Source organism: Calypte anna, chromosome 9, assembly GCF_003957555.1.
Source record: "Calypte anna isolate BGI_N300 chromosome 9, bCalAnn1_v1.p, whole genome shotgun sequence".
NCBI classification, from domain to species: domain Eukaryota; kingdom Metazoa; phylum Chordata; class Aves; order Apodiformes; family Trochilidae; genus Calypte; species Calypte anna.
The window spans coordinates 21,683,045-21,697,336 of NC_044255.1; the positions used below are offsets into that span (position 1 = coordinate 21,683,045).

At 39.2% G+C, this 14,292-nt stretch overlaps 1 protein-coding gene across 1 annotated transcript in view; it reads right to left on the minus strand.

Moving 5' to 3' along the window:
- The window catches only part of LOC115598732 (multiple epidermal growth factor-like domains protein 6), a 180,929-nt gene that overhangs the window by 64,890 nt on the left and 101,747 nt on the right, over positions 1–14,292 (minus strand). The window contains exons 2-3 of the mRNA XM_030455803.1: positions 11,345–11,529; positions 11,168–11,290 (exon numbers count right to left, since the gene is read on the minus strand). Coding sequence (XP_030311663.1) covers positions 11,168–11,290; positions 11,345–11,529 — 308 coding nt within the window. The remainder of the gene's footprint in view (positions 1–11,167; positions 11,291–11,344; positions 11,530–14,292) is intronic.

Genomic DNA, 14,292 nt, shown 5'->3' on the forward strand with positions numbered 1-14,292 from the left:
ATGCAAACCATATGTTGCAGATCAGATCTCTGAAGATTATAATTAGAACTGTCCATTCAACTTCAACAAGGTCAAGAATGAAAACTATTTCAAATTTAATAAACAGGCCATTTGAAAGTGTAGATGCTGTGGAGGACAAGCTTAACTACTTAATTGACAGGTAAAGCTTCATTTCTAATCCTCATTTTGATTTCGTCCGTAGCCTCAGGAGTCAAAACATATCACTGCTCAGGCCTCAAAATATGCAGAGAAAATGAAAATGTCAGTTGCATAAGAAAAAGGAGAAGCATCTGTTTGATAGCTGTGTAAGCCTGTGATATGTAAACTGCTTTGGAGTCAAGCAACCCCAAATTAGAGTTTCAAGACATTCTTCACATTGAATGTACACACAGAGACATGTATATATATGTGAGTTTTAAGCAGTTATTGGGGTCAGATAATCTGCAAGATAATCAGGGTATAAAATAAAAGGAAGGAACATGATAATTTCATGGACCAAGCTCAGACAAACACTGACATTTTCACACAACTGTGAAGAAATACTTTTCCCATCTTCTTGCAAAACAGATTTGTACATTTTCCTCCACTCAAGAAAAACAAAAAAACAAACAAAAAAACCTGATACATCTCTGAATCCTGGAGTAGGACACTGCAAAGTAAAGCCAAAAAAAGATGACTGATAGAGTTACCAGGCTCCACAGGGGGGTTATAGATATTTTGGCCACTGTATGCACTTAAAGACTCCAATTCACATTGATACAGAAAACTGAGTAGTGGAAAACTGGTGCCAGGATAAGTGAACGACCACATGAAATAAAAAAGGAACACATTCTGAAGAACAACAATCCAGAAAAGTACATAACTTATGAGCTTATCTTAGAAAAAACTTATAAAGGGAATAAAATTAAGATTAATTTTACAGTTTCCTGCTGAAAAGAAGTGAATGTGCCAACTGTAAACAGTGAAGATGGAAGAGGATGTTTTGCCTGTTAACCACAGTGGTGTGGGCTGAAACACAGTGATTAGATTTTCATGTAATTTCTGCTTAGGAAAGAGGCTTTGAGATCACAAGCATCAGCAGCTTCACTGCAACACTCCTGCAAGTTTTTCTGAAGTGGGACAGAAAAGGAAAAATTGTTATGAGTTATCAATTTTTAAATACAGTTCCTCAGCACAATTCAGTTAGGCCATGCTGGGAAGTGGAAGGGTAGCAAAGGAGAAAAAGATCTCCAGGAGGAGATGTACTTAATAAAGAGACAGCATGACACAGCCCAAAGTCCTCGTGCAGATTCAAATCTCAGACCTACTGAGGAGGTTTCTACTTTGGGCCATCAGCATCTTCTCTTGGCAGGATATGACAGTTGGAAAAAACAGTTCCGGAATAAAAAAAAGAGAAATGACTGATCTGATGAGACCATCTGGTTTTTGTTAGCAGCAATATTAATGCCCACTTGCTGAGCTCTGTAAGTGTCGTTACTACAGTAGGACATGGAGTGAAATGTCTTTTCACACATGGTAGGTAAAATATGCAAAAGAAAATTATCATCATGCAAATACCTTCATAATCCAATGGTTCCAGTTTACAGTACATATACTCTGCTGGTCAGAAGTATGAAAGCTATTTGTGACCAACATCCTGCTTGGCTTGGTAAAAAGCTTTAAGATGACACATGGATAGACTCATCATGCAGGCTCACTGGAACATAAACCCCTCTTAGTAATAATTGGTTTGGGACAAGCAGTCACCCATCAGAACCATTCTGTTCAACACATGAAACTCTGGCACTGCATCCACAGAGACTAGGAAAACAGGGAGGGAAAACACACCATGGAGCCACCAAGCTCCTTCTCTCTGCCAGCCTCATCTAGGCAAGACCACAGCACAATCCCTGCCACTTGTGTAAAGCCAGGCTCACTGACATGGCTCTACAGCTATTAGGTCACAGAATGCCTCCACAAGAAGCTGCCACAGGGGTTGATTCCCCCATTGGAACTATCACATCTCCAGACTGATCTGCAACACAAACCACCAGCAAGCAAAAGACAGCATGTTACACAAATTTGCTTGCTCTGCTTTCCTTATATGTATTAGTTGTGACTCTGCAGAGATTCATCCAAAAGAGAGAAGTGGCATTAACATGTTCCAAACCTGTCCATGCTGATTTTCAGAGCTGGATCCTAATGAACAATGCCATCAAGCACAAAAGATTACCTTTTTTTTTTTTCCCTCTTACTAAGATTAAAAATTAAATCAAATTAATCATGTGATTGCTCCCTTATCATTAGTTGTTTCTGAACTCCTTGGAAGACACTAGATCTCTTTTGGGATAGCAATGTTAGCAAGGTCCTCAGGTGGGTCTTTCACAGATCTGGTATGCAACAACAGCAGGTTTATTTCAAGCTGATCTTCTAATAAAACCCAGTTAAAGCCCTCAGGTAGTCATGTAATTGAAGTTTGAGTAACCCAATATGATGTTGATCAAACTACTGATCTTTTAATAACAAACTGCAGCCCTCCCAGCAGTTGCTGTCTTGCTGACAGTCATGTCTGGCTCGCTTCCTTTGGGCCAGTGCTTTGAACAGAGAAGCTGACAGATTTCTGTTTGGTTTAGATTTTATCACAAATTGTTTTAAAGCTTTTTAAAGATCTATCAGATAGCTCATAAAATCCACAGGCATTTACAATAAAAAATAGGACTTCTATTAGTTGTCCCAGTGCAGACTGGTTTGAAATACCTCTAAAGAGGAATGTAAACACTGTGCAGGAGCTGCACTTCTTCCCATCTCTCTATCTGACATAAGTCCTTGTTTACACAGCCTGTAGGCAAAGCTACAGAAAAAGCAGTTGTTACCCTGCACAATACTCTCCACTGGAAGGAAAATGTGTGCATTTTTCCTCTCATGATTTCCATTTAAAGTATGAATTGAAGGTTTCTAAGCCTTGCCTCTCTACACAAGAATACTTCAGTTGCAATTTACATTTTCGATGTGCTCAAAATGAACACCAAGATGACTCATGTGCTGTTTATAAGATGCTTGTATTTGCTGGTAAATACCTTGCTACAAGCAGGCTATAATTTAAGTATTCAAAAGTCTTGCTTCTGCATAAAATTACTACTAACTGTAATTTTGGAGGCCACGACCAGAGCTTCAATTTCAGGCTTGCAAAAGCTCTTTCTGCGCAATGAATCTCAAAAGTGCGAGTGGATTTTCTTCTCTGACAATGGCAATCATTGTATCTCTGTAATTGCAGAAAAGATTACCAAGCTTTTAATTCACATTAGTCAGCTGCAACAATACCATGCTTCTTCCCTTTCCTTTAAAATAAACTAATTATTGTCAATCAGCCCAGTGGAATGTTAACATTCTCCATAACCTGCCTTTCAGGGGTAGTCATAAATGCTAGAAACTAGCTAATATAAACTAATCAGAGCCCTAGAAATATTTGTACTGCAGTCTATCATTTTTGTCATATTATTTCTAAATATTATATTTGTCTGGACAATAGCAGCCCTTTCATATAGTGATACAGTGGTTTTCATCTAACTATTCAAAGCTTTTGCATTAATTAAACCATATTAAATCCCTCACTGGTATAACAAATACTATATTATTTCCAAACCTGGAATGTTTTCACTGCCAAAAGCTGATCAATAAAGCTTTTTGTATCAAGCAGTTTGGACAAAGAAAGCTTTTCAGGCCAGTATGCTTGTTCATGCCCATCTTTCTGCGCAAACTTACAAGTGTAGGACCTGGAGTCCCACGCAGAGAAACCACGAAGGGGGTGACTGTCATTCTCCTTGCTTTTACACAACTACTCCTTCCCGAAGAGAACAGCCAGTGACATTTCTCAGTGTTTCCTTCCAGCTGGTAGAGCCCATGAGAGGCTTTTCAGATCCCAGAGGAAGGACACAGGATCTGGAATCCTTGGGGAAGCAAACCATATGCCCAGTCTATCATCAGCCGTGATGCATGGGGAGCATTTAAGCACCATATGGACCAGACCAGGAGGTGCAGAGATGGGCCTCTCCATTTTTTGTTACCTGGGACATCTAGAAAAAAAATTTCCCTTCCAGTCTGTATCAGATCAGTGATCAATAATTTATCTGACAACTGTAATGTAGAACAAGATGCCAGCTTTCTGTGGTTTATGAATAGCATCGTGCTTTTTGCTTTGGAACACAGCAGATATGCTGCAGGAAACATACTACATGCTGATCCAACCCTGTGCAATCCTTGTGTAACCTGAAAATTAATCTGCCAGTTGCATGGTTTGTTTATGCAAAAGGCTGCTATTAAAATGCTGTGGTTGAATTAAACATTCCATGAGGAAAATCTAGATGCATAGAAAAAAACCCACAAACCTCCATGAGAAAAAGAGATTTTATTTCCTCCATGGAAAAAAGAGATTTACCAATATTACCTTAAAATAATATTTGAATTATTGAAATACAAGCGGTCCCAGTCAGTCAGTCCAGAGAGCCAAGGCTGCAAATACACGTAGCACTCCTTCAGCTGATGCTTTGGAGCCTTGGATTGGGATCCTGACACCAGACATTTCAGCCCAACTGGTCTGCATCAAACTTCTGCTTAAAAAGGGACTGAAAACTGACTGTGCCTGTCCTCAGCTCCAATGAGTGAAAACACATATCCAGGATAAACCAGCTCACTCACTCTTCAATGGTAATATTCACTTTGGAGGAAGCTGTCACAACTGTTAGTTCATCTTTAGTTCATCTACCCTGAGGGATATCAGATGTGAGACATTATGTGGTTTAGCTCACAGGCTTTGTTCAGTGTGTATGAGAGGAGCAGGGAGACTTCAGCAATAGTCAAGCATGAATCAGGAAAAATCCAAACAAGTGTTCAAGGCCGGGATGGATGGGGCTTTGAGGAACCTGATCCCATGGGAGTTGTCCCTGGGCATGAGAGGGGTGTTGGGACTACATGATCTTTAAGGTCCCTTCCCACCCTTAACATGTTATAAGTGCAACTAGAATTCAAAAAATAAATCCATTATTATGGCATCAGATGCTTTTCTCAGCTATGACTGCCAGATAAATGCTCAAAATATAGGTTGGAAATGCTCTGGCCTCAGTGATGTGCCTGCCCTGCCCTGACTGGAGAGAACCAGGTCAGATCCTGAATCATTGTGATTCTGTTGGGATTAATATATGATACATTTAGTAAAACTGAAAGGGTTTGTGTGTCCTCAGCATGTAACTGAGTGGATTATGTTTGGGAAGGTGCACAGAGGGGACTGGTTAAAGCAAACCCCCGGCACTCACTGCAGCCTGACAGCCACCGAGACCATCCCGCCCAAATTCACCTCAGACCCCCGCTTGCCTGGGCCTGGCCATCAGCCTGAGGCTCAGGGGCTTCCTTTTGAAAAAAAAACCAACAACCTCCAGTTAATGTTACTGTGAACACACTGTAATTTTCATTCCTCCTTTTGAGAATGTATTTTTTGTTTTTTTGTATGTTTTGGTTTTTTTCAGCTGTAGTACTTACAATCACCACGAGACACAACATGAGGCGAACTGCCTGAGGGAGCGCGGCGACTGCTCCTGTGGGGAGGGCACAGGAAGGGTCAGACAAGCAGTCCCCAGCCTTCACTTCTCCTCAAGAGGCAGGGACACCTGCTTAAAAATGAGGTAAAAAACCCCAAATTTGCCAATAAATGCCTGAGGATGGGTTTTACTCCTATCTTTCCAGCAACCGTGCACAAACATCACACAGTTCTGTCTGAAAAAAACACAGCAGTCTGACTTCATAATGCTACACAGTGTTTAAAATGCACAATTAATCCTTATTCTTATTTAACATCTTTCCCTTTAAATGCGAAGGGAAACCTTGACTTTTGGCAAGTGGGATCTGAAATGAAAAGCAGTAATTAAGTTTTCTGTTGGTGAGTGAAAGTCCTGACAGTTCGGAGCAACCATAAACAGGATTTTCAAGGTAAAAACAGGTATTGCTTCTTGTAACATTCAGTTCAACTCATCAGAAATCTACCAGTACTCTGGACACACAAACTAATGGAGAAGAAAACGTTTATTCTTCAGCCTCTGACAGAGTGCTTCACTGTTTTTTTATCCTTTCAAACTCCATGTTGGAGTCCCAGGGTACCAGTGAACACCAGACAACGGGACTGGAAATACCAGAAATTAGGTTTTGTCTCACATTTCTTTCACTTTTAACTATCCTTTTTCTCTCCCTTTTTGAAATAGTGTAAAAACAACAAACAAAACACCAAAACAACCAAAAAACCAAAAACCAAACAAACAAAAACATACCTAGCCAAACAAAAGAAACTAACAACCCCAAACTAGAATATTTTAGTAATGAATGATGCTCATCCAGCATCTGTTAAGGTCAAAAGATGGAGTTGCCCATGCCCCTGATTCTCTGAGGTGCACATTAAGTAGGCACAGTAATTCAGTTTGAAATAATTAGATAATTGTCATATAATTCCTGCAACTGATTTCATTTCTGTATTTCAAGACAAGGTCTTGAAACAGAGAAAGATGAATAAGGCTGGGTGGGTTTACCACATCTGAAAGTCCCTCCACTTAACTGATGTAAGACTTGAGTTGATACTGAGTGGTATTTGTTGCATGTGTGATCAGAACTGGTACATATATATATATATATATATATATAGTATAATACTGTTTATTTTCCTTATTCTCTTTGTAAGTGTTCCTGAAAATAACCCTTTGTCATGAAAATAACTCGTGTCATACCATATCAACTTTGAGATAAGACAATGCAAAGAAATCCTGAATTCCTCCAATGGACTAATTCAACGTCTATTAAAAAATAATAAATAAATAAATAAATAAAACCCAACAACAACAACAAAAACCACAACAGAACTTCCTTGGCACTAAGTCCTTTGATTTTTTTCACAGCAGAAACCTGGTGCATTGATTTGTTGGATAAGGAAAACAGCCCATGCAGAACTTGTGTGTGTCTCTGGCAAAAAACCCACAGAATTTGACAAGAATAAGTTAGCACTGATACCTCAAACCTTGCAGACTAAATCCTGAGGTCATTTTAATAAACAGCTCCTTGGTCTTGGACAAATCCTTCAGTACTCCTCTGAGTCCAGCTATTAACTCTTCTGTGGCAAGAGGGTTCGGAGAGTTCCCATCTGACCTGGGATCAGGCTAAACCCGTGACACCAGTGACTGCTACATTACTGGGGTAACCAGTGGTGGCCCTGCAAAGTCACACACTGGCTCTGGATGCAGCCTCTTTGAAAGGCCTCCTGGCAAAGGTCAGGAGCTCCAGTGTTTGACTGAATCCCCCAGGGACTGGGCTGCAGTGACTGCAGTATTAGTCCAATCAGTAAAATAAAACTTCTTTTCATCCACAGCTAATCACAGGACTTCATTTGTCTCTAACTTCCTTCGGCTGCCTTGACAGATGAGAGAATAATAATATACATAGGAAATGACAGTTTACCAAAGAAGGTTAACGTAAGGTTGTGACCTTTTTTTATTTGACTTCCAGAGCTTATTCATGTGTGAAAACACACTTTTGTAGTTGTAGCCTCAGCATCCCTTACAGATCTGGACTTGTGCCAGCAAACGAGTTTTTAAATGGTATTTCTGTTTGGTAAAGATAACTTCTGTTTCTGTGATGTCTGAGTAGTAGTTTTCCATTAGTATAAAATACAAAATGAGAGTAATTGTACATCTCACAGAGTATCAGAAATTAAGTCAGTGGTACCTCTTCTTAGAAAGTAAGGAGGTATTGCAGAAAGGTAAAGGTGATCTGTGCATACACACATTTCCTCTCCTTTACTCAGCCCAACCTTCTGAGCAAATCCACCCACAGACACCAACCAGACTGCCCCAGAAAAACCGAACACCAGTACAGATGCACAGAGCACAGAATTAGGCCGTCAGTCATATACTAATAAATGCCAGATATTAATTTGTTGAATTATTTGTGCAGTGATTTGCATCCAAATCCCTTCTCATCATTAATTTCTATCAGACACATGAAGAGCAAGAGGCAAGCATGAGCTTTATGTCAAAATCTGTAAAGCCTACATGACTATCTGCCAGAAAAATATCCCTCTGTCAGATAAAAACCTGAAGTTACGTCCATGAACACTGGAGAGTGAAATCTTCAGTACAACATGTAGATAATTAGTTTTGAAAGGCTAATCAGTTCACTGCTCTGGCTGGAGTTTCTATAGGGATGCACTTGCCTTCCCCTTTCTATGACTTGCCTCTTGATGGAAGTAATGAAGAGAAGTAGGATTGTACATACCACACAACTCTCAATGCTACATCCCACCATAAGTGCCCCCACTTAATTAGAAAAGATCTTTACAGGCCCTGGAAGGAGTATGGAGCCCACAGGGTTGGCTGTTCAAGGCTGTGCTGCTTGATCCCCTTCCCCACAGGGCCCTAAGCAGCCACAGAAACACCCAAGGAAGGGAAGGTTTAGTCAATGCTGAGAGCAATAATGTATTTTTTTGGCTTATTTTATGTTGTTAACTTGTTCATATTCAACTATCCTTGTGTATTGCATGAAGGTCTGACATCATAGAAGACACTGACTATCCTCAGCTCATTTGAGATGTGAAATGAGCCTTTGAGTCTCCTAAAATTGCTCAGAAAACCCCCAGCTATTATTGATCTAATCAGCAGAACACTTCATTATGTTGTTAGATTAGTAATTTTTTTTTACCCTCTTTCCCTTCCTTAGCATTCAATGCCTCTATATGGCTAAAACTTTTTTTTTTTTTTTAAATACAGTTATTGCCTGACATCTTTTGGTTTTTTTCGTCAGGACTCTCAGTTTAGTTTCTGAAAAACAAAATCAGTCTTTGCTCTAATAATGACTTACTACCTTCCATGGTGCTTTTCTAACTATACACCTTATTTGTACCTTGGCTTATAAAAAAAACCCTGTACACCAACTGATCATTTCAGTCACCAGTGAAATAAAACCAGCCATGAGAAGGATAATGGGAGCTGAACAAAAGTACACATCTATTTAATGTTTGAGTTTAGACTAAGGGGTAACATAAAGCACAATGATGCTATAAAGAATGAAAAAATGTTACTATTCTGAACAACTCTAAGCTTTATTCCTCCAAAACTGCTGGCTAGCCTGAATGAGCTGCTTTACTTTCATCTGCAAAATGATCTTTTGGAGCAAGGCAAAGGCATCAATAAAACACCAATCCTGAAATGCCAGCACCTTCCAGCAGCACACAGCTTTGTTGGAAGCTCTTTCTTCTCATATGTAATAATCAACCATTAAGTTACTTCTACTGTAATGTGATGATGGCCAGAATTTGGCTGAAGAACTTGTTCTGCATGTCAGCATAGCCACGTGTTTGCTGTCACTGTCATCTGCAGGGAAGGTCAGGTGTAATTAGTGCCACTGATACGCTTGCTTTTGTCTACAACTTGAGCATTTTCCAGTTTGCTGTATGTCTCCAGTTTTGCTTGAAGATTCAAAAAGTGACTTTCAAATGGCTAATAATTCATTCTCCTAAGATTCCTGGTTAGGTAATATGTAGTAAAAGAATCAACTGCCTTAAACTCTGTTTAAGAATGTCAAAAAGTACCAGAATGTTAAGTATATTTTAAGAACAGCAGAACTGTCCAGAAGGAACACTAATTTAATTAACTTACTAACACAGAACTATTTTAATGGAAACAGGACTCTTGCCACACCAAGCAATTTAGGATTACAATCACTAGGACCTCTGCTTTCAACAACTTAATTTTTTTCAGATCTGAAAGCAGTAAGTAGTCATCAACACAGAGAGCTATTCACTGGTTCACAGGCATCTTACCAACTAGTCCCCAAAAGAGGAAAGAGAGGAGTGAGGTGAAGTAGGAGGGATCTGTGAATCATGCATAATATTTCTGCTTTGAGCTTTCAAAAGCCCAAAATGAAAGCACAGAGGACCACAATGAAAAACTTCAATCAAAACAAAATACCATCTACTGCTTATTTACACTGTCAAGTTGGATATCAAATGGGAGCTTGCTGTGAAAAATAATTCTACAATGTTCCAGTGAAAAAAAGGAGTGCAGCCAAATAAATTATAAAGTTAGTACAAAGAATATGACCACAACTAAGAAATACATTGCTTTGTACAAACCTTAAGAGGGGAGTTGAAGGACAATGGTAAAATGAAATCCTTGAAGAAAGGAACTGGTGAGATGCTATGCAAAAAGGAAAAGCCAGAGAAGATGGTTTCTTGTGAAAAGATAATACAGTTCATAAAAACCTACAGAGCACCTTTCATCTTGAGATAATAAAAAACCATCAATGACACCCTCATGCAGCCATGAAATGCAATCGAGGGTGAGATCCAGGCACACAGCCAGTGCACACAGGATCATATGGCAGCCAACATCCATTACTGGTGTTAGAGGAGAGTTCAAGAAGAAAAAACTGCTCAGTCCTGCAACATGGGGCTACTTTACACCTGTCTTTTCACTCTGCCTTTTGCATCTGATGATGCAAAAAATGTAAGGACTGTAGGTCCACAGATGAGATGGGCTTTTTTACACCCCCTTTACTTACCAGTGCATGCATCTTTATGAAGTCTACCTGTAACTCATCATGTGTTCCAACATAAGCTTACATGATGTTTTGCATCTTCACAAACTCAAGCTTCTGCCTAAGAACAAAATTTTACTCTCTAATACACTAACTGGACTTATATTTCCCTCAAGAAGAATACAAATGGGTTTACATACCATGTGGTCTGAAATCCTTTTTTATTCAGTTAATCTCTAGCTTTGGAATAGTGATTGAAATGCAAAAGTGTACGTGTATTTTCTGATAAGAACCATTTTGTTTTAGAGTCAGACAAAATGTTATCAAACATACACAATTCTTCCAGTTTTTAAGTCGATGATTCTGATTATGGAAATTCCATCATCAGAACATGGCACAGCCAATCCAGGTTAAGCGATAAAATTTTTTCAGAAAAAGGAAAAAAAAACCCACCAACAACCCTTTGAAGTGTTCTTACAGTTTCATCTTCATAATCCAAACATGAGAAGATCTGCACTCTTGACAACTCTGAGTATACGCTCCAGATAAAAGCTAATATTCCCTTTTCTATTCCAATGTCTTCCCTAATTTCTTAATAGCAGGGAGACAGAGTACAAAACATTACCTCCACATGATTTTCCATCTTCCTCCAGTTTCTGGCCCACTGGACATTTGCAGTGGTAGCTGCCAATGGTATTACAGCACTGGTTCTGACAGCCACCGTTCTCCGTGGTGCACTCATTCACATCTGTGGGAAGAAAGTACATGGCAGTCAGTAAGGAGTGGGTACTGACCACCTTACCCAGCTTTTTGAGGACAATCACATATGATTCTGATGTGACAAGGTGAGAAAGTTTGAGACACACAGCTAAGGACCCTGATATAAGAAGAGCAATGGTGGGACTTGTCTCCCCAGCTTCTACACCAGGTAAGCTGCAGTCCATCAGCTCCAGCTGCAGGCTAGAGCAGCTCCACAGCTTCTCATTCCTGTGCAACAAGATTTAAGAACAATCTTTATACTGTCAGTTCCACCAGCTTGTTTGTGGTTACTTATAGAAGTCATGGCAGAGATGAAAAACCTCAGGAAGAGGTAAATCAAGAGTTAAGGTTTTTCTTTCTATGTGTACACTATTATCTCCACACCATACATATCCACCTGATGAAATTTGTGTTTGCCTGCAGGATTTTGAATAGGGAAATTCAGACCTTTATATATATTTATATGAATTAAAAACATAAAAGAACTGTGCAAATAAGTAATAGACTAACAAAAAAGCAGAGAAAAATCAATAGTGAAGACATTTTCTTTATAACCTGTGTACTTACATACCCTGACTAAGAATTTCTGAAGAAATGTGACAAAATTCATCAGGGCAGTAATGCTGCTCTGCTGAACACGATCAGAGACAACAGATGGTATGGCAGTATTTCCAAAGCAGAAAATTTGTCATATGGGGTATTAACTCTATCAAAAGCAGCAGGTATTTGCTGCAGAGATTTCATGTGTTCTGGACATGTGCTTCTTGCTTTGCTCTCTCTGAAGAGATAACATCACACAGACACATGCTCCATGCAGTGCAGGGCTAAGTAAGGACAGCAACAAACCTGGGTGACAATAATGAGCTGTGGGTAACTTTTAGTTTGTTGACAAATGCCTTGAAGTGGCAGCTTGGCAGAGCAGAGTCCCTCAGCGTGTTGGTATGGAGAAAGCCAGGGCTAAAGGGACACAGCACATTCCCAAAACCTGGCATGAGGACACAGGTGACAGAGCTCACATCTGCAAAGCCTTTGGCACTGGTAGAGATCACCCATTCTGTTCAGGCTAGAGAGCAAGAAAGGCAGGAGGAGGAGGAAGGTTAAGAAACAGAAGATTAGCATAGCCATGACTGTTTAAAAATAAATAAAAAATCACAGGCAGTTCATATTAGCAGCACTCTGTCTCCAGAGGGGAAATGGGGCTTTTTAAAAACTTCTAATTAAACTCCAGACAAAAGAAATACAAAGTGCTGTAAAGACAAATGGGGAAAAAAAGGAAAGAATTTCACATTCATGCAATAGAGATGAGGGCTTTTCAAATGCAATCCTTAGCTGTTCAAGTCTAAAACGTACCAAGGTTTATTAGTCCTTCAATGAGTGTGAGCTTAACTTTATGAGCTCATTACTGATTTTGGCTAGAAGTGAAAGGTTAAATGAAATTGTTGAGGACATTTCACACTATTAAAAAGTTTAAAGAAAAGTGTATTAAACCCACCAACATTTGCTGAAGTGCAGCTAAAGAGGCATGAACTCACTAAACCCATTTTATTTGTCTACAGGTTTAAATTCAATGTCATGGATAGCACAATAAAACTTTCTTTGTCCTCAGTGATACTGAAAAACACTGGTAAGCTATTAAAAAAGTTATCTCAGAGCTACAGAACAAATCAAATCCTAACTCACGTGCAGACAGCAAGGCTCTTGGTTTTACAGCAACACAGTTTAGACAGAAACTTTTCAGAAGAAAAACACTCCCCTCTGCTCCAAAATGCAAAAAACAAATCACACCAAAATAAGACATTCGTCTGTTCCCTTCTCTTCAGCAAGAGACAGAGGGAACATATGACAGGTGACAGATTTGAGACATATTCCTCAGAGCAGAGGAAGAAGGCAGAGTAGTGCTGAGCATCCTGCAGAAGATCGACAAACCAGGCATGTTCCAAATGATTTACTCCTTCTAGCAGACATCTTGATGTGCTGTGTGGTAATAAACAGTAATGAACCACATAATAACCCTTCTCCATGGCTTTGACTTCTATTTATACTAGGAGTATTGAGGACTAATAAAATCTCTTCCTCTTTTATTTTTTTTTAACAAAATAATAGGAAGAAAGACTTTATTCTCCCACACTGTGTTTGGTAACTAGAATTCTATATGACTTTGTAGCATAGAATATTGCCTAAGAGATATGGTGTGTGATACATAGCCCAATTATTTATTAACACTGGTGTCTGTGGCATTTTGAACTAAAGCATTGAAAGAAAATCTTTCCAGCAGAGGAGTTAATAATTATCCTCTTGATTTCACTAGGGTATTATACATTTGGAAGTGTACAGTGCTATTGCATACTAATGTATAGAATGCTGGTCCTTTGGATTGCAGCATTTTTCTACTAGCAGTCAAAAGTCTTTTTCTTATTTGCTCAGCATAAAATGCTGTGGTCCAGCTTGGAATTTTGCCCCCAAATCAGCACTGACATTTCTGTGACTGACAGCTTCATCTTCTTCCAACTCTCATCTTAATGCTCTGTCCAAGACTTGCTTCTCCCTACCTTAATATTTGTTTGCATCCTTTGATGAAAATTCTTCCTCCGTTTCTTTGCTGCTTCTTACACCAGAAAACCTGCCTTGCCATTGGCATGTCTCTTTAAAACAAATCCAGCATTTAAAGCTGATCAGCGTACCACAGAATTAAATTATAGTTTATTTTAAGACACCAAAATAAGCAGTTTTGATCCAGCTTTATCCCTATTTCACAGCACTCACGTTTGAAGCCATAGCCTCACTGGGTAAAAACCAAATTACTTTTAGCCTTAGTGTTATGAAAATTTGCTCTCTAAACATCTGCATCCTTTGCTTTCCTGTCTCCTGAGCAAGACCTTCTTCACTGCCTGTATCCTGCCAAGTTTTTAAGAAAGGTCAGAAGTTGCCTCAGTCCAAGAAGCACAAAAATAAATTATCTGAATGTGAAGTAATAAAGAACGTGTTTTACAT